The following is a 13,778-nucleotide window of genomic DNA, read 5'->3' on the forward strand; positions in this document are numbered from 1 at the left end:
GAGTAGCAGTTCTGCTTCTCAGCTCTGTGCCTTTGAAAATAAAGCGAATGATCTGAATCACAAGTTGGTTCATGAAACACCTGCCTTCTAAAATGTCCCCCACAAAAGGCAGCGCTTGCTCTATAGAGCTGGCTAAATGCTCCTTCTGGGATGCCACTAGTTTAAACAAAATGTGTGTTTGCATATCAGACACCTTAAGCCCTACTGAAAATAAACCCATTTAATCAGCTTAACTCACGCCTCTCAGCAGTGTGAGCAGGCTCTCTGTCCATCTCTCACTTCTTATAAGGAAAGAAAATCAAAATGGAAGAGCAGTGGTTCTCAGGCAATTAAAATGGAATGGGGAGGCCATTGCTGGGTCAGGTTTCTGATGTGTCCACATCAAGCTAGACTTCTGAACTGGGCCAGATAGCAGTTTCCCGGGACATTAATGGATAACATCTGCCAAAGACCTTCGAGACAGCACTTTTGCCCCTAAATTACCTAGAGGAAGAATGTACGCAATCCAAGATTCACAAGACATTTTAAGTACTGCCTGCACCACTCAAAATCCCCACAGACAAATGATGTAGCCTCCAGCCCTTCTTAAAGTTTAAGCATCAGTAATTCTTGTTTTAATTTCCTGAACTTTGGGGGTCTTGTTGAGAAATTGTCTACCTGTGCCTGTATTTGGAAGGTTGGCCCTATGCCCTCCTTGAGTAGCTCCACAGTCTCTGGTCTAATGTCTAGTTATTTGAAAGATCTCAAGTGGACTCCTGTGCAGGGTGAGAGGTAAGGATTTAGTTCCATTTTTCTACAGCTGGATTTTCCTCCTACACCGTTTGTTGAAAAGGCTGCCCTTTCCCAACATATGTGTCTGGCACCTTTGTCAAAAGTCAATTTTCTATAAGTGTGTGGATTTGTTTCTGTATCTTTTATTCTGTTCCATTGGTCCATATGTCTGTTTTTGTGTCAATATCATGCTGTTTTTGTTACTATAGCTTTGTAGTATAATTTGAAGTCAGGAATTGTGATGCCTCTTGAATGGTTTTGTGTGTGTGTGTGCATCTTGTGATGGGGATTGAACCCAAGGGAACTTCTACCTCCAAGCTACTCCCCAAGCTCCATTTTTATTCTTTTATTTGAAACACTATGTTGTGGAGGACCTCACAAGGAGCTGAGGCTGGCTGCGAAATTGCGATCCTCCTATCTCAGCCTCCCAAGTACTGGAATTACAAGTGTGCCCCAACCACACCTGGCCTAAATGGTTCTTATTGCTGAGCATTTCTTGGCTATTCTGGGTCTTTCGTTTCTTCATGTGAAATTTATGACTGATTTTTTTAGGTCTGTGAAGAATGACATTGGTATTTACATAGAGATTGTATTGACTCTGTAGATCACTTTTGGTAGAATGGCCATTTTGATATTTATTCTGTCTATCCAACAGGAAGGGAGCTCTTTCTATCTTCCAAGATCTTTTTCAATTTCTTTCTTTAGTGTTTTATAATTTTTATTGTAGAGGTCTTTTACCTCCTTGGTTAGGTTTATTCCTAGGTATTTTATTGGATTTTAAAAAGTTTATGCTTATCAAACAAAACCATCAAGAGTCTATAAAAAAAGAGTACAGAATGGGAGATGATCTTTGCTAGTTATCCCTCTGATAGAGGACTAATATATAGAATATACATAGAACTTACAAGACTTTACATTAAACAAACAAACAAACAAAAAACAACCCAATCAAGAAAGGACAACTAAGATGAATAGACACTTCACAAAAAAGAGATATAAATGGCCAATAAATACATGAAAAAATATTCAACATCATTAGTAATCAGGCAAATGCAAATCAAAACAACACTGACATTTCATCTAACTCCAATCAGAATGGCAATCATCAAGAAATCAAACAATGACGGGCGTGGCGGTGCACGCTTGTAATCCCTGTGCTTGGGAGGTGGAGACAGGAGGATCGCGCTGTTTCAAAGTCAGCCTCCCTGGCTTAAGAGACCCTGTATCCAAATAAAAATATAAAATAGGTCTAGTAGTGTAGCCTGAAGGTAGAAGTGTTTCCAGAAACCTCAGTACCACCAAAAATAAAAAATAAAAAAACAATAAGTGTTGGCTAGGATGTGGGGAAATTGGAATTCTTCTACACTGTTGATGGGATTTTTAAGCTGCTATGGAGATCAGTGTGGAGAATCTTCAGAAAACTGGGAATGGATCCATCATATGATCTGGTTATACCACTCCTGAGTATCTTTCCCAAGAGGTTGAAACCAGAGAACTATAGTAATATATGCATACCCATGTTCATAGCAGCACAATTCACAATAGCCAAATTATGGAACCAACCTAGGTGTCCATCAATGGTTGAATGGCTTACAAATGTATGGGGTATCCACACAATGGAATTCTACTCAGCAACAAAGAAGAACAAAATTATTTCATTTGCAAGAAAATGGAAGGACCTAATGTTAAGTGATATTAGCCAATCAGAGAAAGTGAAAGGCCATATGTTTTCTCTCTTATGTAGAAGGTAGGGAGTCATAGGGATACCAGAGGGACTGCTGATAATGGAAGAGAAACGACAGCGGAGCCTGGGAGGTGGTCTAGGGAAGAGAAGAGGAAAGAGTGGGGTTCACTGAAGGAATAACGACCATGGGCTACATATGCATGTGTGAAAATACCAATGTCAATCTCAGTATTCTGATGGGGAAGGGAGGAGATGAGGAGGCTGTGGAGGGCCACCAAGGGCTGTGTGCATGTATGTCTCTGCCAATGTGATTTAAATTATGATGTGAGATTATAATATACCAATAAAGGCATATTAAGAAAGAAATACAAGATAGTCACTCACACACACACACACACACACACACACACACACACACACACAGTTTAAGCTTTAAACACAGCCTTCATTCTGTAAAACCTCAGAGCACAAGCTAAGACTGCTGGGATTGTACTTCCTCGTTGGAATTCTAACAGCCCCAAATAAAAGTAATTTTTCTTTGTTTTCCTCCAGGCTAAATTTATTGCTAGTTGCCACCTCCCACACTGGCCCTGCTCCTACTGGCATCCCTGGGAACCTGCTTGCTGGATTCTCACTTTGCAAATTGCTGTTCTACATCTGTGTGCTCCAGAAACTGCTTTCAATTCTGGAAAAGAATTTTCTTCTTTAAAAATAGGGCTGGGGGTGTAGTTCAGAGGTAGAATGCTCCTGGGTTCAATCTCTAGTACAGCAAAAAAAAAAAAAAAAAAAGAAAGACAGGCCACGTCACACTGCTCAACGCAGAAGCCCCTTGCCACATGAGCCAGGGAGCCCTCTGTGTCTGGGGGACTGAGGTTTTAGTTTTAATTTGAATGTCAATAGCCTCATGTGGTTGGAGACTGCTGTTAGACAACAGCGCTGGGCAGAGGTCAGGGCAGGATCAAAACAAATGCACAGAAACTATATGATTTTCAATAGATGTTTGTACTCTGGACTATTCAGAGTTTTCTGTAGTTTGTAGAGCTAAAGAAGAAATCTCCAATCAATTTGCCTTAACACTGATTTCCAGGGAGCAATATACAAAGTGACCCTAAAAAGAAAATAAAAAAGAAAGAAAGAATAAATTATTTAGTACTTCCCTTTATTTCAACAAAAACTGGCTAGAGAGTAGAATGGCCGATGACCTGCGCTGGGTTAGACAGCGTATGCTCAGCACAGAGAATGCTTTCTTTCGAGGAACGTTTGCCAATTAATAAATTCTTTGCAGAGGAATGGTATGCAGAACTTGCTGGTACATTTGTGAACGGTTTCTTTAATTAAAATAAATACTCTCCACAGCTTTCTATCTTTGCACTTCAAGCTGTCTCACAGGCACAAAGTCTAGCGAGACTTATTTCCAATCTGCAAATGAGCCGATCTTGAAGTTTAAATTAGATTTTCTGGACACATGCCAAATAAACACGCAATGCATATTTTTGACATTTTTGTAACATTAACTTTCTTTTTAAAATGCTTTTTGATAAAGAACATTTCTTATATTAAAAAAAAATGTGTGTCAACAAGATATGATTCCAGTCTCAACATCAGGGGTGGTGGGAAGCAGAGTCAGGGGAAACCTGGGGCTTGAGGCTCAGGGACCACAGTCAGCCTGAGAAATACTGGCTTCTCCTGGTGTCTCTGAAAATATTATGGGATAAGCCACATACATTTGGCATCTAGATTTTAATTCCTAGACTTTACAAAAGAAAAAACCTAGTACAGTTCATAAAATTTTTCAGCATAATTTAATAAAATTAGGTATTTTATAAAAATAAAGATCTTCTTAAAGAATTGGAATGTTAGCTGGGCATGGTGGTACATACCTGTGACCCTAATATTGAGGCAGGAGGATCACAGGTTTGGCCAGCCCTAAGTAATTTAGTGAGATCTTGTTTTAAAAACAAAAATAAAAAACAAAAACAAAACAGGGCTAAGGGCATAGCTTAGAAGTAGAATGCTTCTGGGTTCAAGCCCCAGCAACTGTCTCCCCCCTCCAAAAAAAGCTAACCCTCTACATAATGAAAAAATGGTTCTACATCTATTTGTTCATTTATTCCATCTATTTATTAATGTAGGTTTTAAAGTCTTTGAGTAAAAGTTTAGGAATCACTATTTTTTTTTTTTTTTTTGGTGGTCCTGGGGTTCCTGGAAGCCCTTCTACCTCTGGGTTACACTCCCAGACCTATTTTTATATTTTTTTATTTTTACTTATTTATTTTTGGTGGTACTGGGGTTCCTGAAAGCCCTTCTACCTCCGGGTTACATATATATATATATATATATATATATATATATATTTTTTTTTTTTTTTTTTTTTTTTTTTCTTTTTTTTTTTTCAGGTCTGGGGATGGAACCCAGGGGCATTTGACCTCTGAGCTACACCCCCTGCCCTATTTCTTTTTTTATTCTTTATTTTGAAACTGGGTCTCACTTAGTTGCAGAGGGCCTCACTAAGTAGCTGAGGCTGTCTGCGAACCGTGATCCTCCAGGTCTCAGCCTCCTAAATGCTGGGATTACAAGTGTGCGCCACCACGCCCGGCTCTATTTTTATATTTTTAAATTTTTATTTATTCTTTTTTTTTTTTTTTGGTGGTACTGGGGTTCCTGGAAGCCCTTCTACCTCCGGGTTACACTCCCAGACCTGTTTTATATTTTTTTAAATTTGGAAACAGAGTCTTTTAAGCCAACACGGCTGGCTTCAATCCTGCGCGATCCTCCTGTCTCCGTCTCCCAAGCGCGGGGATGACAAGTGTGCCCACCACGCCCGGCTCTAGGAATCACTATTTTCATTGACTCCTTCCCTATGTATAGGTTGAAATGGAGGTGGGGACTTCTTTGCCAGAGTCTTCAATATTTCAACGCTATTGTTCCAAGTAGATGATAGTCATGATTTCCCACAAAAATGTACACAAGCTTTGTAGCACAAAAGAGGGCATACTCCCTACATATGCCTCAATCCAGGTTTGATGGAGTCTTTAAAAACTAGCTTATATAATTTTTGAGAACCTCTTTAAAACAAAATGTGCAAGAAGACACATTTGGTGAAGAGGACTCGGAAAAGCCTACGCAGGTGGAACGCCATAGGGCGCGGCCTTCCCCGCACACCTGCCTCTGAGAAAGCAACACAACACACTCATTGTTAAAGGAAGGAACAACTGTCAGCTGCCTGAAAAAAAAATCCTCTCATTTCCTTAATTATAGTTCATAATATGATTTTTAAAGGTCATCTGTTTCATTTAATTTTTTAGTTATTAAATAGTATTCAAAGATTTCTCCTTGAAGATAGAAAAATCTCCCTCTAACTTCACAGAATTATCTCTCTTTCATGTACTATTCTGAGATAACATCAAATGAGATAAGGATGTTCTGTTTATGGTGAATTCATGAGGCTGGATTGCTATAGCTCTCTGCACTCCAGGTCAGTGAGTATAATGCTTTCCATATTCTGTGGCTGTTTTCCAGTATTAAACACGTCAACATTTCACATCTGAGTAATAAAAGTTAGTGAGACCGTTCTGAGGAATAGCAATGAGGCTAGAAGAAAGAATAACGCATCACATGAATTCCTCCAGAAATCAATTAATGTTCTTATGAACAATAGGAAAAATATGATCCAGGGTCAGCAGAGAGGGAGGTCAGACTATCTGAACCCAAAACACATTCTTTATTGAGTTCTATTAATGTAAAAATATTCTGTGCTGAGTCAAAACTAAAATCTCGGTATGCCCAAGAGTAAGACATTTTATATGAATACTCAAAAAGTGATTTGGCTGTGTGTGAGCCATTGGCAACCTCTCACTTTGGCAATGCTTTCACATTCCTGCTCAACTCCTTGGGCAGCTCTGATCACAGCATTAAAAGTTTTTGAAGAGGCTTTGCTTAGGCAAGGTAAGCACTCCTAGTACTGGGAAATAAAAGTGACAGTTTCTTCCTATCGTTTCCACACGGTTAAGATTCACTCGCTCATCCATTCATTTATTCCATAAATACTGAACCCCCAATACATGAATTTACTGAGGCAAGTATGCAGGCTCAAGACAGGAATCTAGAGCCATGGAACAGGTTGACACTTCAACTTGAATCCTGGGAGGCGGGACTTCCTCTCAAATCATTCTTTGTGAAGGCGATAAATTTGCTGCACCCATTGTGCACCTATGGGGCCTTCCCTGAGCACACTGGCATCACTCACATGAGAACCCCTGTCTTCATGTGTTAGCTGACATGCCCTGCTCCTCAGTGGCAGGTCACGAGTCGCAGAGTGAAGCAGTGTCTACTGACATTACTATGTGTTTGAGCAACAGTGTCCTGGATACCAGCATTAGTCTATTATAAAGGAGCCCAAGTCAATCAAAACATTGTTGTCTGTTTCCTGAGATGAAAGCTATCGTGGCCGTCACAGGTGTATAGAGGGCCATCCAGGGACACAGTGGTAGTCAAACAACTTGAGGAGATTAGAAACAAGTAGAAGCTGGGAGTTCAAGCCCAGATGTGTCTCAGCTCTGAAAATGTGACTACAGGCATACACGATGGAGCTTAAGACTTCCTTTTCAGGTTCCATGGGTGTCAAGGAATTTGATTTCCAACCTTCTCACACATGTGGATCTTTTTTTTGTAACATATCATTTCTTACATACCTACATTATAAGGGTTGTGCTTTTGTTCCTGTTTACAATTGGGGAGGGGAAACTAGGTAAGGAGGGTTTGAAGATATTTTACAGTAAATTTGGAAAGTACTGGAGCAGTGATTTCTAGGACGTCTTCTTCCACCCAGGACCCTATGGCCCTTTTAGACTACAGCTTTGCTACCGATGAGTCTTCCTGGAGCACTGTGTAGGATGAGGTACTTATTCCTCTTGGGTGGTCCACAGTATCAGAGCATAGAGTGAAGAGATTCATCTTTGAATCTCTTTGAGGTCCTCTAAATAATAGGTTATTTCTATTCAATCATCGAGTCCAGAAAAGACTGGCAGCTCACAAGGATGCCAAACTACAGCGAAACAGCATGTATCAGGAAAGGTGAAGAGCAAGAGGGAACTTCCACTCTATTTCTGGCTTGTGTGTATGTTATGGAGAGTCCACAAATGTAGCTGTTGGCTTTCTAGCAGTCAGCTTCCAAAGGGAGCACCCTTATCAGAGCAATCTTATCAGTTGCTTGCTCGATTAGCAATGTCTTTAAGGACAAGCTTAAGTATTCCTGATAATCAAATCAGCCTTGGAATAGTCACTAGGGTTCCACAAGAAAAGTTCATTGCCATGTCTTAAACCACATGCATCAAATTTCCTAGATAATTACACAATGGGTATGGATGGCACCATTACACAGTACTATTTATGGAAAGCAATTCTCTGAAGGAACAAAATTAGCGTAGGTGTGTAATTCTCTGCTAAAGACCTGGCTTGATCCAGGGGAAAATTTTAGATTATTTGGAATAGTGAATAACCTATAAAAAATTTTCCTTGCATGTTGGGGCTTTTAAGTAAGCCTTTCATAAATAGCAGTTAAGTCTTTGATTAAATATTAAATGAACCTGCACTTACTCTGTGCTAGACACCATTCCAAGTATTTTACGCCTGTGATCTCACTTAGTATCAACAATATTCTTATACAGGGTTACTGTAATACACTCTATTTTAGAAATGAGGAAACTGAGACACAGAAAGATTAAGACCACCAGTAGTCGCTGGAGCCAGGACTTAATTAGGCCTAATGCAATAACGCAGCCTCCCGTTTAGTGACTATGGAATCCCTCTGGCATTTAAGCTGGGCGAACATCTTTTTGTGAGCAGTAGGGAGTTGAAGGAAAAGAACAATGACTAGTCCCTGCTGAGAAGCTGAAGGCTTGGGAATTGATGGAAGTTTGGAAAATACAGGATAACAGGGAAGACAGGCGGGACGAATGGCAGGCACGGAGTCAGATACAGCCCTCGGAAAGCCATTTGTCTTTGTTCTGGTTTCAGCTTCTTCATGTTGCAAACTGATAGTTTAAAATATGCCTGTGAGAGCTTTCATATTCTTTCTTCTAAGATGGAGCCCACTTTCCTTACCTTTGAGGGTGGGCTTGACCTAGCACCTTCCTTTTTGTGAGTGAAGTAGAAATGATGGCATGCAACGTTGGGGACTAGGCCCCGAAGGCACGGTGGCTTCCCTGGGATCCCTTGCTCTGGGGAAAGTTGGCTGTTATTATGGGGACAAGCAGCCTAAGAAGAGGGCCACATGATGAGGACTGTAGCCTTCTGATAATAGCTAAGGAGGACCTGAGTTCTTTGCCAAGAGTCATGTGAATTAGCTAGCCCGATGACAGGTCTTCCATCTGTCAATCTGTTAGATAACGTTGCCCACCTTGGCCACCACCTCTAGGACACCTTGGATCAGGACCTTCAGCTAAGCCCATTGGGATGACTCCTGACCCTCAGGCACTCTGACACAATAAATGCTTATTAAGACATTAAAATTTGGGGCTATTTGTTATATAGCACTAGATAACTAATACACAACTCAACAAACACACCTCCCCAAACAACAAAATTACAGAATGAAGACTCACTGTCTAGAATTGCCAGAGGACAAAGGAACATCCTGAACACAGCCACCCTCCTTTAGGTAACATTTTCCCCCCAACCTTGTTAATCCAAAGGCGCTGAGCAATTCAGTTCACGCCTCACAGACTTTTCCATGACTTGGTGTTCAGATGTGTATATTACTTATCATGTCACATTACATAGAAAAAAAGAAGATAAAGGTCTTTAAAACCCAAGTTGCTTTCAAAGTAATACTTTCCAAGTTCTCAAAGCAAGGTGAGTAAGAATGCAGACAAGCCAAAGAAACCACTCGCCTCGTGGAGAAATTTAAACTCTTGAAAGCCCAGCTTTATGATCTGGAGCGATAGTAGGCAATGAGCAGGGGGAGGCTTACAATTTCACCATGAGTCTGAAATGACTGCAAGTTGTTTTCAAGAAAGCCCCCTCCCCCCGGTTTCCTTCTCCCTGACTTTGGTCACACATGGTCAGAGCCGACTGTGTAACAACTGAGGACAAGTAAAGGTGGGATGGATGTATGGTTTGATTCCTGTAATTTCTGAGGATGGCAAAGTCACTTGAGTTTGCATTCTCAGGTAACTGTCCTTATGACTCCAGAGCTGTTTCTTTTCCTTCAGGAATCATGGTATCTCTTTACACTTCAGCGTCTACTTCCTCTCCCCCGTTGCTCTAATCTACCCAGGGCTTTGTGAGCCTCGTTGCAAGACAGAGAGATGGATTTACTATGGACAACAGACATCACACTGTGAGCAGGTGACTTATGATGCTCAGCCCCAAATGAGGCCTGGCCAATGTGCCCTGGCTACCCACCACATCCCTCCTTCACAGAGCTCCACGTGAGGCTGCAATTTTAAAAGAAGCGGTCCACAATTCAATAGCATTTTATGAGCATATACGCTTTCTCTCCTTCCCAGCCTGCATGAAACTTAATATCAGGATTATTAGCCATTTGTCATTCCAGCCTATAACTTAGTAGGCCTCTGTGTGTAGGGGTCACACTCCCCCACAACTGCCAACCTGCAGGCAGAGGCTCACTTAAGCAGCTGTTCAGGTCACATGACTCAACCTCCAGCCACAAATGTTTTCCGTGGTTCTTATTCTTCTACCCTAGCGGGCACTGTTAACTGTGCTCATCCCTATTCACAATGATCTTGACAACACAATAACATTCCAGGTTCTTCATATTAATCTCCGTCTTATTTCCTGAAACACTTAGACAATCAGTCCCGAGGCACCCCTGATGGGGAATTTCCCTTCTCCTTCGCTCCAGTCTACTACCAGGCCACTCCACAGACAGGATACATTCTGGCACCGCAAGAAAAGTGCAAAAGGCTGGTGTCATGGCTCAGGAGGAAGGTCTTATGATAAATAATTTACTGAGTATTTAAAGTATTTAAAGCAGAGCATCTTAATAAGATTCCTTTTCCCGGAAAACATCTATTTTTCATGTAGAGGTCCTCTATAAGGAATTTTAGAATCTATTTTCCTATACATCAGTTCAAATGTGTCTGAGTTCAAAGGGAAAATGACATGAAAATGTAAGCCTAGCCATTCTGAAGGCAGAAGCCACAGGCCAGGCGCCCCCAGGGTGCTGGCGGTACTCACCCCGCAGCCCAGGCCGTTGCCTCCCTCGCAGGTGACCTTCCTCTGGCCCTGGTCGGGCAGCAGCCCCGCTCCGCAGCCAGGGCGAGGGCACAGCACACCCCCCGTCTGCAGCACACACTCCTCAGCGCCGTACTGCTGGTACCGGTTGTACTGCAAGAAGCAAAAGATGAGGTGAGGTCTTCAAAGTGGTCGTGTGTGGACCAGGCTGTGCCGTTTCAGCCAGAGGTCAACTGTGACAGAGCGTGGGCGCCTGCTTATGATGTTCAGAAAACCAAACCAAACAACAAAATGTGTGTGTTTGCCGGGCGTGGTGGCGCACGCTTGTAATCCCCGCACTTGGGAGGTGGAGACAAAAGGATCACGCAGGTTCGAAGCCAGCCGCGCTGGTTTAAGAGACTCTGTTTCCAAATAAAAATATAAAATAGGTCTGGGAGTGTAGCATGGAGTTAGAAGGGCTTTCAGGAACCTCAGTACCACCCCCCACACACACACACACAAATGTGCGTGTTGGGGTAGGAAGAGTTGTGATCTAATGCAGAGAAAGTCTTCCAAACTCAAATACAAAATGTTTAAGGTATTTACTCTTTCCATATTTGCCTTGGGATAAGAAACTTCTTTCCTTCCTTCCTTCCTCCTTCCTTCCTTCTTCCTTCCTTCTTTTCTTCCTCCCTTCCTTCTTTTCTTCTTTTTTTGTAATACTAGGAATTGAACCTAGAGGCATTCTACCTCTGAGCTACACCACCAGCCATTTTTATTATTTATTTTGAAACAGGGTCTCACTAAATTACATGGCTGGCTTCAAACCTGTGATCCTCCTGTCTCAACATTCCAAGTACCAGGACTGTGGGCCTGTGCCACCACGCCTGGTTATTTTTCTTTATTATTCTTAATTCACAAAGCCTGGTTTCCTTTACCCTGACTTCATTTCCATGGAGAAGTCATGGCAACTGCAGCATCTACATGTCTAACATAATTTGCTACTCCCTGGCAGACTGGCGCCTACCGCACAGAGCCCAGGGCAGCCCAGGCCCAGCCTCCTCCAGCAGCACAGGCCAGGGGACCCTCTCTGGCCCACTGGACTGGAGAGAGACCTGCAGGGTGAGCCTGGGAAGTTGAGCCATGCCATTTTTCTCCCATCTATATCCTATACCCTGGAGACTCCTTAATTTGGGAACTTTCAACTGAGGCGGACCTATCTCTTCACACAGTTGGGTGGGCTGCTTGAGGAGCCCTCCTTCACCACCACCCCAGGTCCACTGTGGCTTTTGGAGTTCCTCCCCTGTCTGGGAGATGGTTGGAATCTCTCATCTCTCAGATCATTTCCATCGCTTGATTCCCTTTTGGGCTCCAGACTGCGTGGCTCTCCTGTGCAACTCCTAAAGTCAGAGTCTTGCGATGGTCCTTCCCAAGCTCGTGTCTCTGGAATGTTCTACCCATGACCTGGCACCTTTGTTCAGTTCCCTTCCGTGGAGTCCTCAGCCATGGAGTGAATCCAAACTACCGCCCCGTCTTCAAGGTCCTCCTCGTTGCTGTCCTAAGTTCTAGTCTCCTTACGTTTTATGACCACAGTCTCCTCTCACTCAGATCAAGTCAGATGGCCTTGCTCCGTTATCAGTGACTTTATGTAGCATTTTCTGAAAGCCGACTATGTGCCAGACACTACTGTGGGTGTTGAGGAGGGAGCAGTAGACGAAGCAAGCACTCCCATCCTCATCCACAGACTGGGCAATAGGCACTCGAAGACGAAAGTGTGTACTGTTCTGAATGGTGGTGAGAAGAAGAAAGAGACAGACGAAAGAGGGAGAGAGAGAGAGAGATACAAAGGTGGGGATCATAGTTTTAGGGAGGTGATTAGGAAATGTCTTATAAAGAGGTGTACTACTGACACTAATAAGGTTTACAAAAGAGGCACACCGAAGCAAACATCTGGAAGACTACAACACCAGCCCTGTGCTCCTGGGATAGAGCCTGGAGATGGACCACACAACAGAGCGAAGGCCCAAGGCCATGGTGTGCGTCCTCAGTCTGCGGTGCGGCCAGGAGGCAGGGAAGCGAGGGGGAAATGAAAGAAGACAAAGGCAGAGCATCATGGGGACCCGGGACATCTCAGTTCTGTGGGCCATGGCAAGAATTCTGCCATTATTCTGAAAGATACCAGCACCACTGCACAGCTCCAAGCTCAGGAGTGACATGCTTTGAGTGTGTTAAAGACATCCACCTGGCCAAGATGTTCAGAATGGACTCTGGAGGGCAAAGGGACGCAGGAAGCAGAGATACAGGTGGGGGCTTATTTCAGCAATCCACATCAGAGGTGATGGAGACTTGAACCAGGGCAGCGGCAGGGAGGTGGGACCTGCGGCTGAGTTCTGACACCTTTTGAAAGTAGAAATTGCAGAATTTCCAGGCAGATTGGATGTCTGGTGTGAGAACCCAAGAGGAGTCAAGTCTGTGTAATGTTTCCCTGAGAAGACAGGAGAATAGGGGCTGTGGAAGAAAAGAGAGGTGAGTGAGTGAGTGTGTGTGTGTGTGTGTGTGTGTGTGTGTGTGTGTGTGTGTGTCTGTCTGTCTCCAGGGAGCAGATAAAAGAAACCATTATTTATATCCTGCACATGTTCAGCTGTATAACCTGTAGCACAGATAAGTGAAAATGTTGGCTAGCTCACTGAATGGATTTTGGAGTTCAGAAGAAAGGAATCAGTTGTTGGTACAGGTTTTGAGGTCAGCAGACAGTCTTCCATTTTCTCACTTTTCTTGTCCAGGAAGAAAAGAAAAAAAGATAACCAAGCCAAGTCTCTTTATACATACATGCAAAAGGTCCCAACCTACAATAGCATTCCACAGGAGAGAGGTCTTATCTATGGCATTTCTAAGATTGAGCATGAGAAACAAATTAGCATCTTTGAATTTATAGGATTGGGCTCCCGGAAAGTGTCACAGTTATGCCATTATCAAGGGATGAAATGAAGAGATTTCATTGAGTGATGGGACAGTTTATATCATTGAGAGGTTACGTGTTGGTGATTACTCCATGTATTTCTTAGAGTCCTTATATATATATCTTGTCTGGAGTACATCCTAATATGCCAGGAGAGGGCCTGAGGTGCTGTGCTTTGGCCTGCACTTC

The 13,778-nt window shown here is 42.8% G+C and overlaps 1 protein-coding gene across 1 annotated transcript in view; it reads right to left on the reverse strand.

Moving 5' to 3' along the window:
- Window positions 1-13,778, reverse strand: part of PRKN (parkin RBR E3 ubiquitin protein ligase) — a gene marked incomplete at both ends in the record, with an annotated part of 1,062,452 nt that overhangs the window by 180,679 nt on the left and 867,995 nt on the right. The window contains one exon of the mRNA XM_080700162.1: window positions 10,655-10,804. Coding sequence (XP_080556288.1) covers window positions 10,655-10,804 — 150 coding nt within the window. The remainder of the gene's footprint in view (window positions 1-10,654; window positions 10,805-13,778) is intronic.

Source organism: Muscardinus avellanarius, assembly GCF_963383645.1.
Source record: "Muscardinus avellanarius genome assembly, chromosome: 8".
Taxonomy (NCBI): domain Eukaryota; kingdom Metazoa; phylum Chordata; class Mammalia; order Rodentia; family Gliridae; genus Muscardinus; species Muscardinus avellanarius.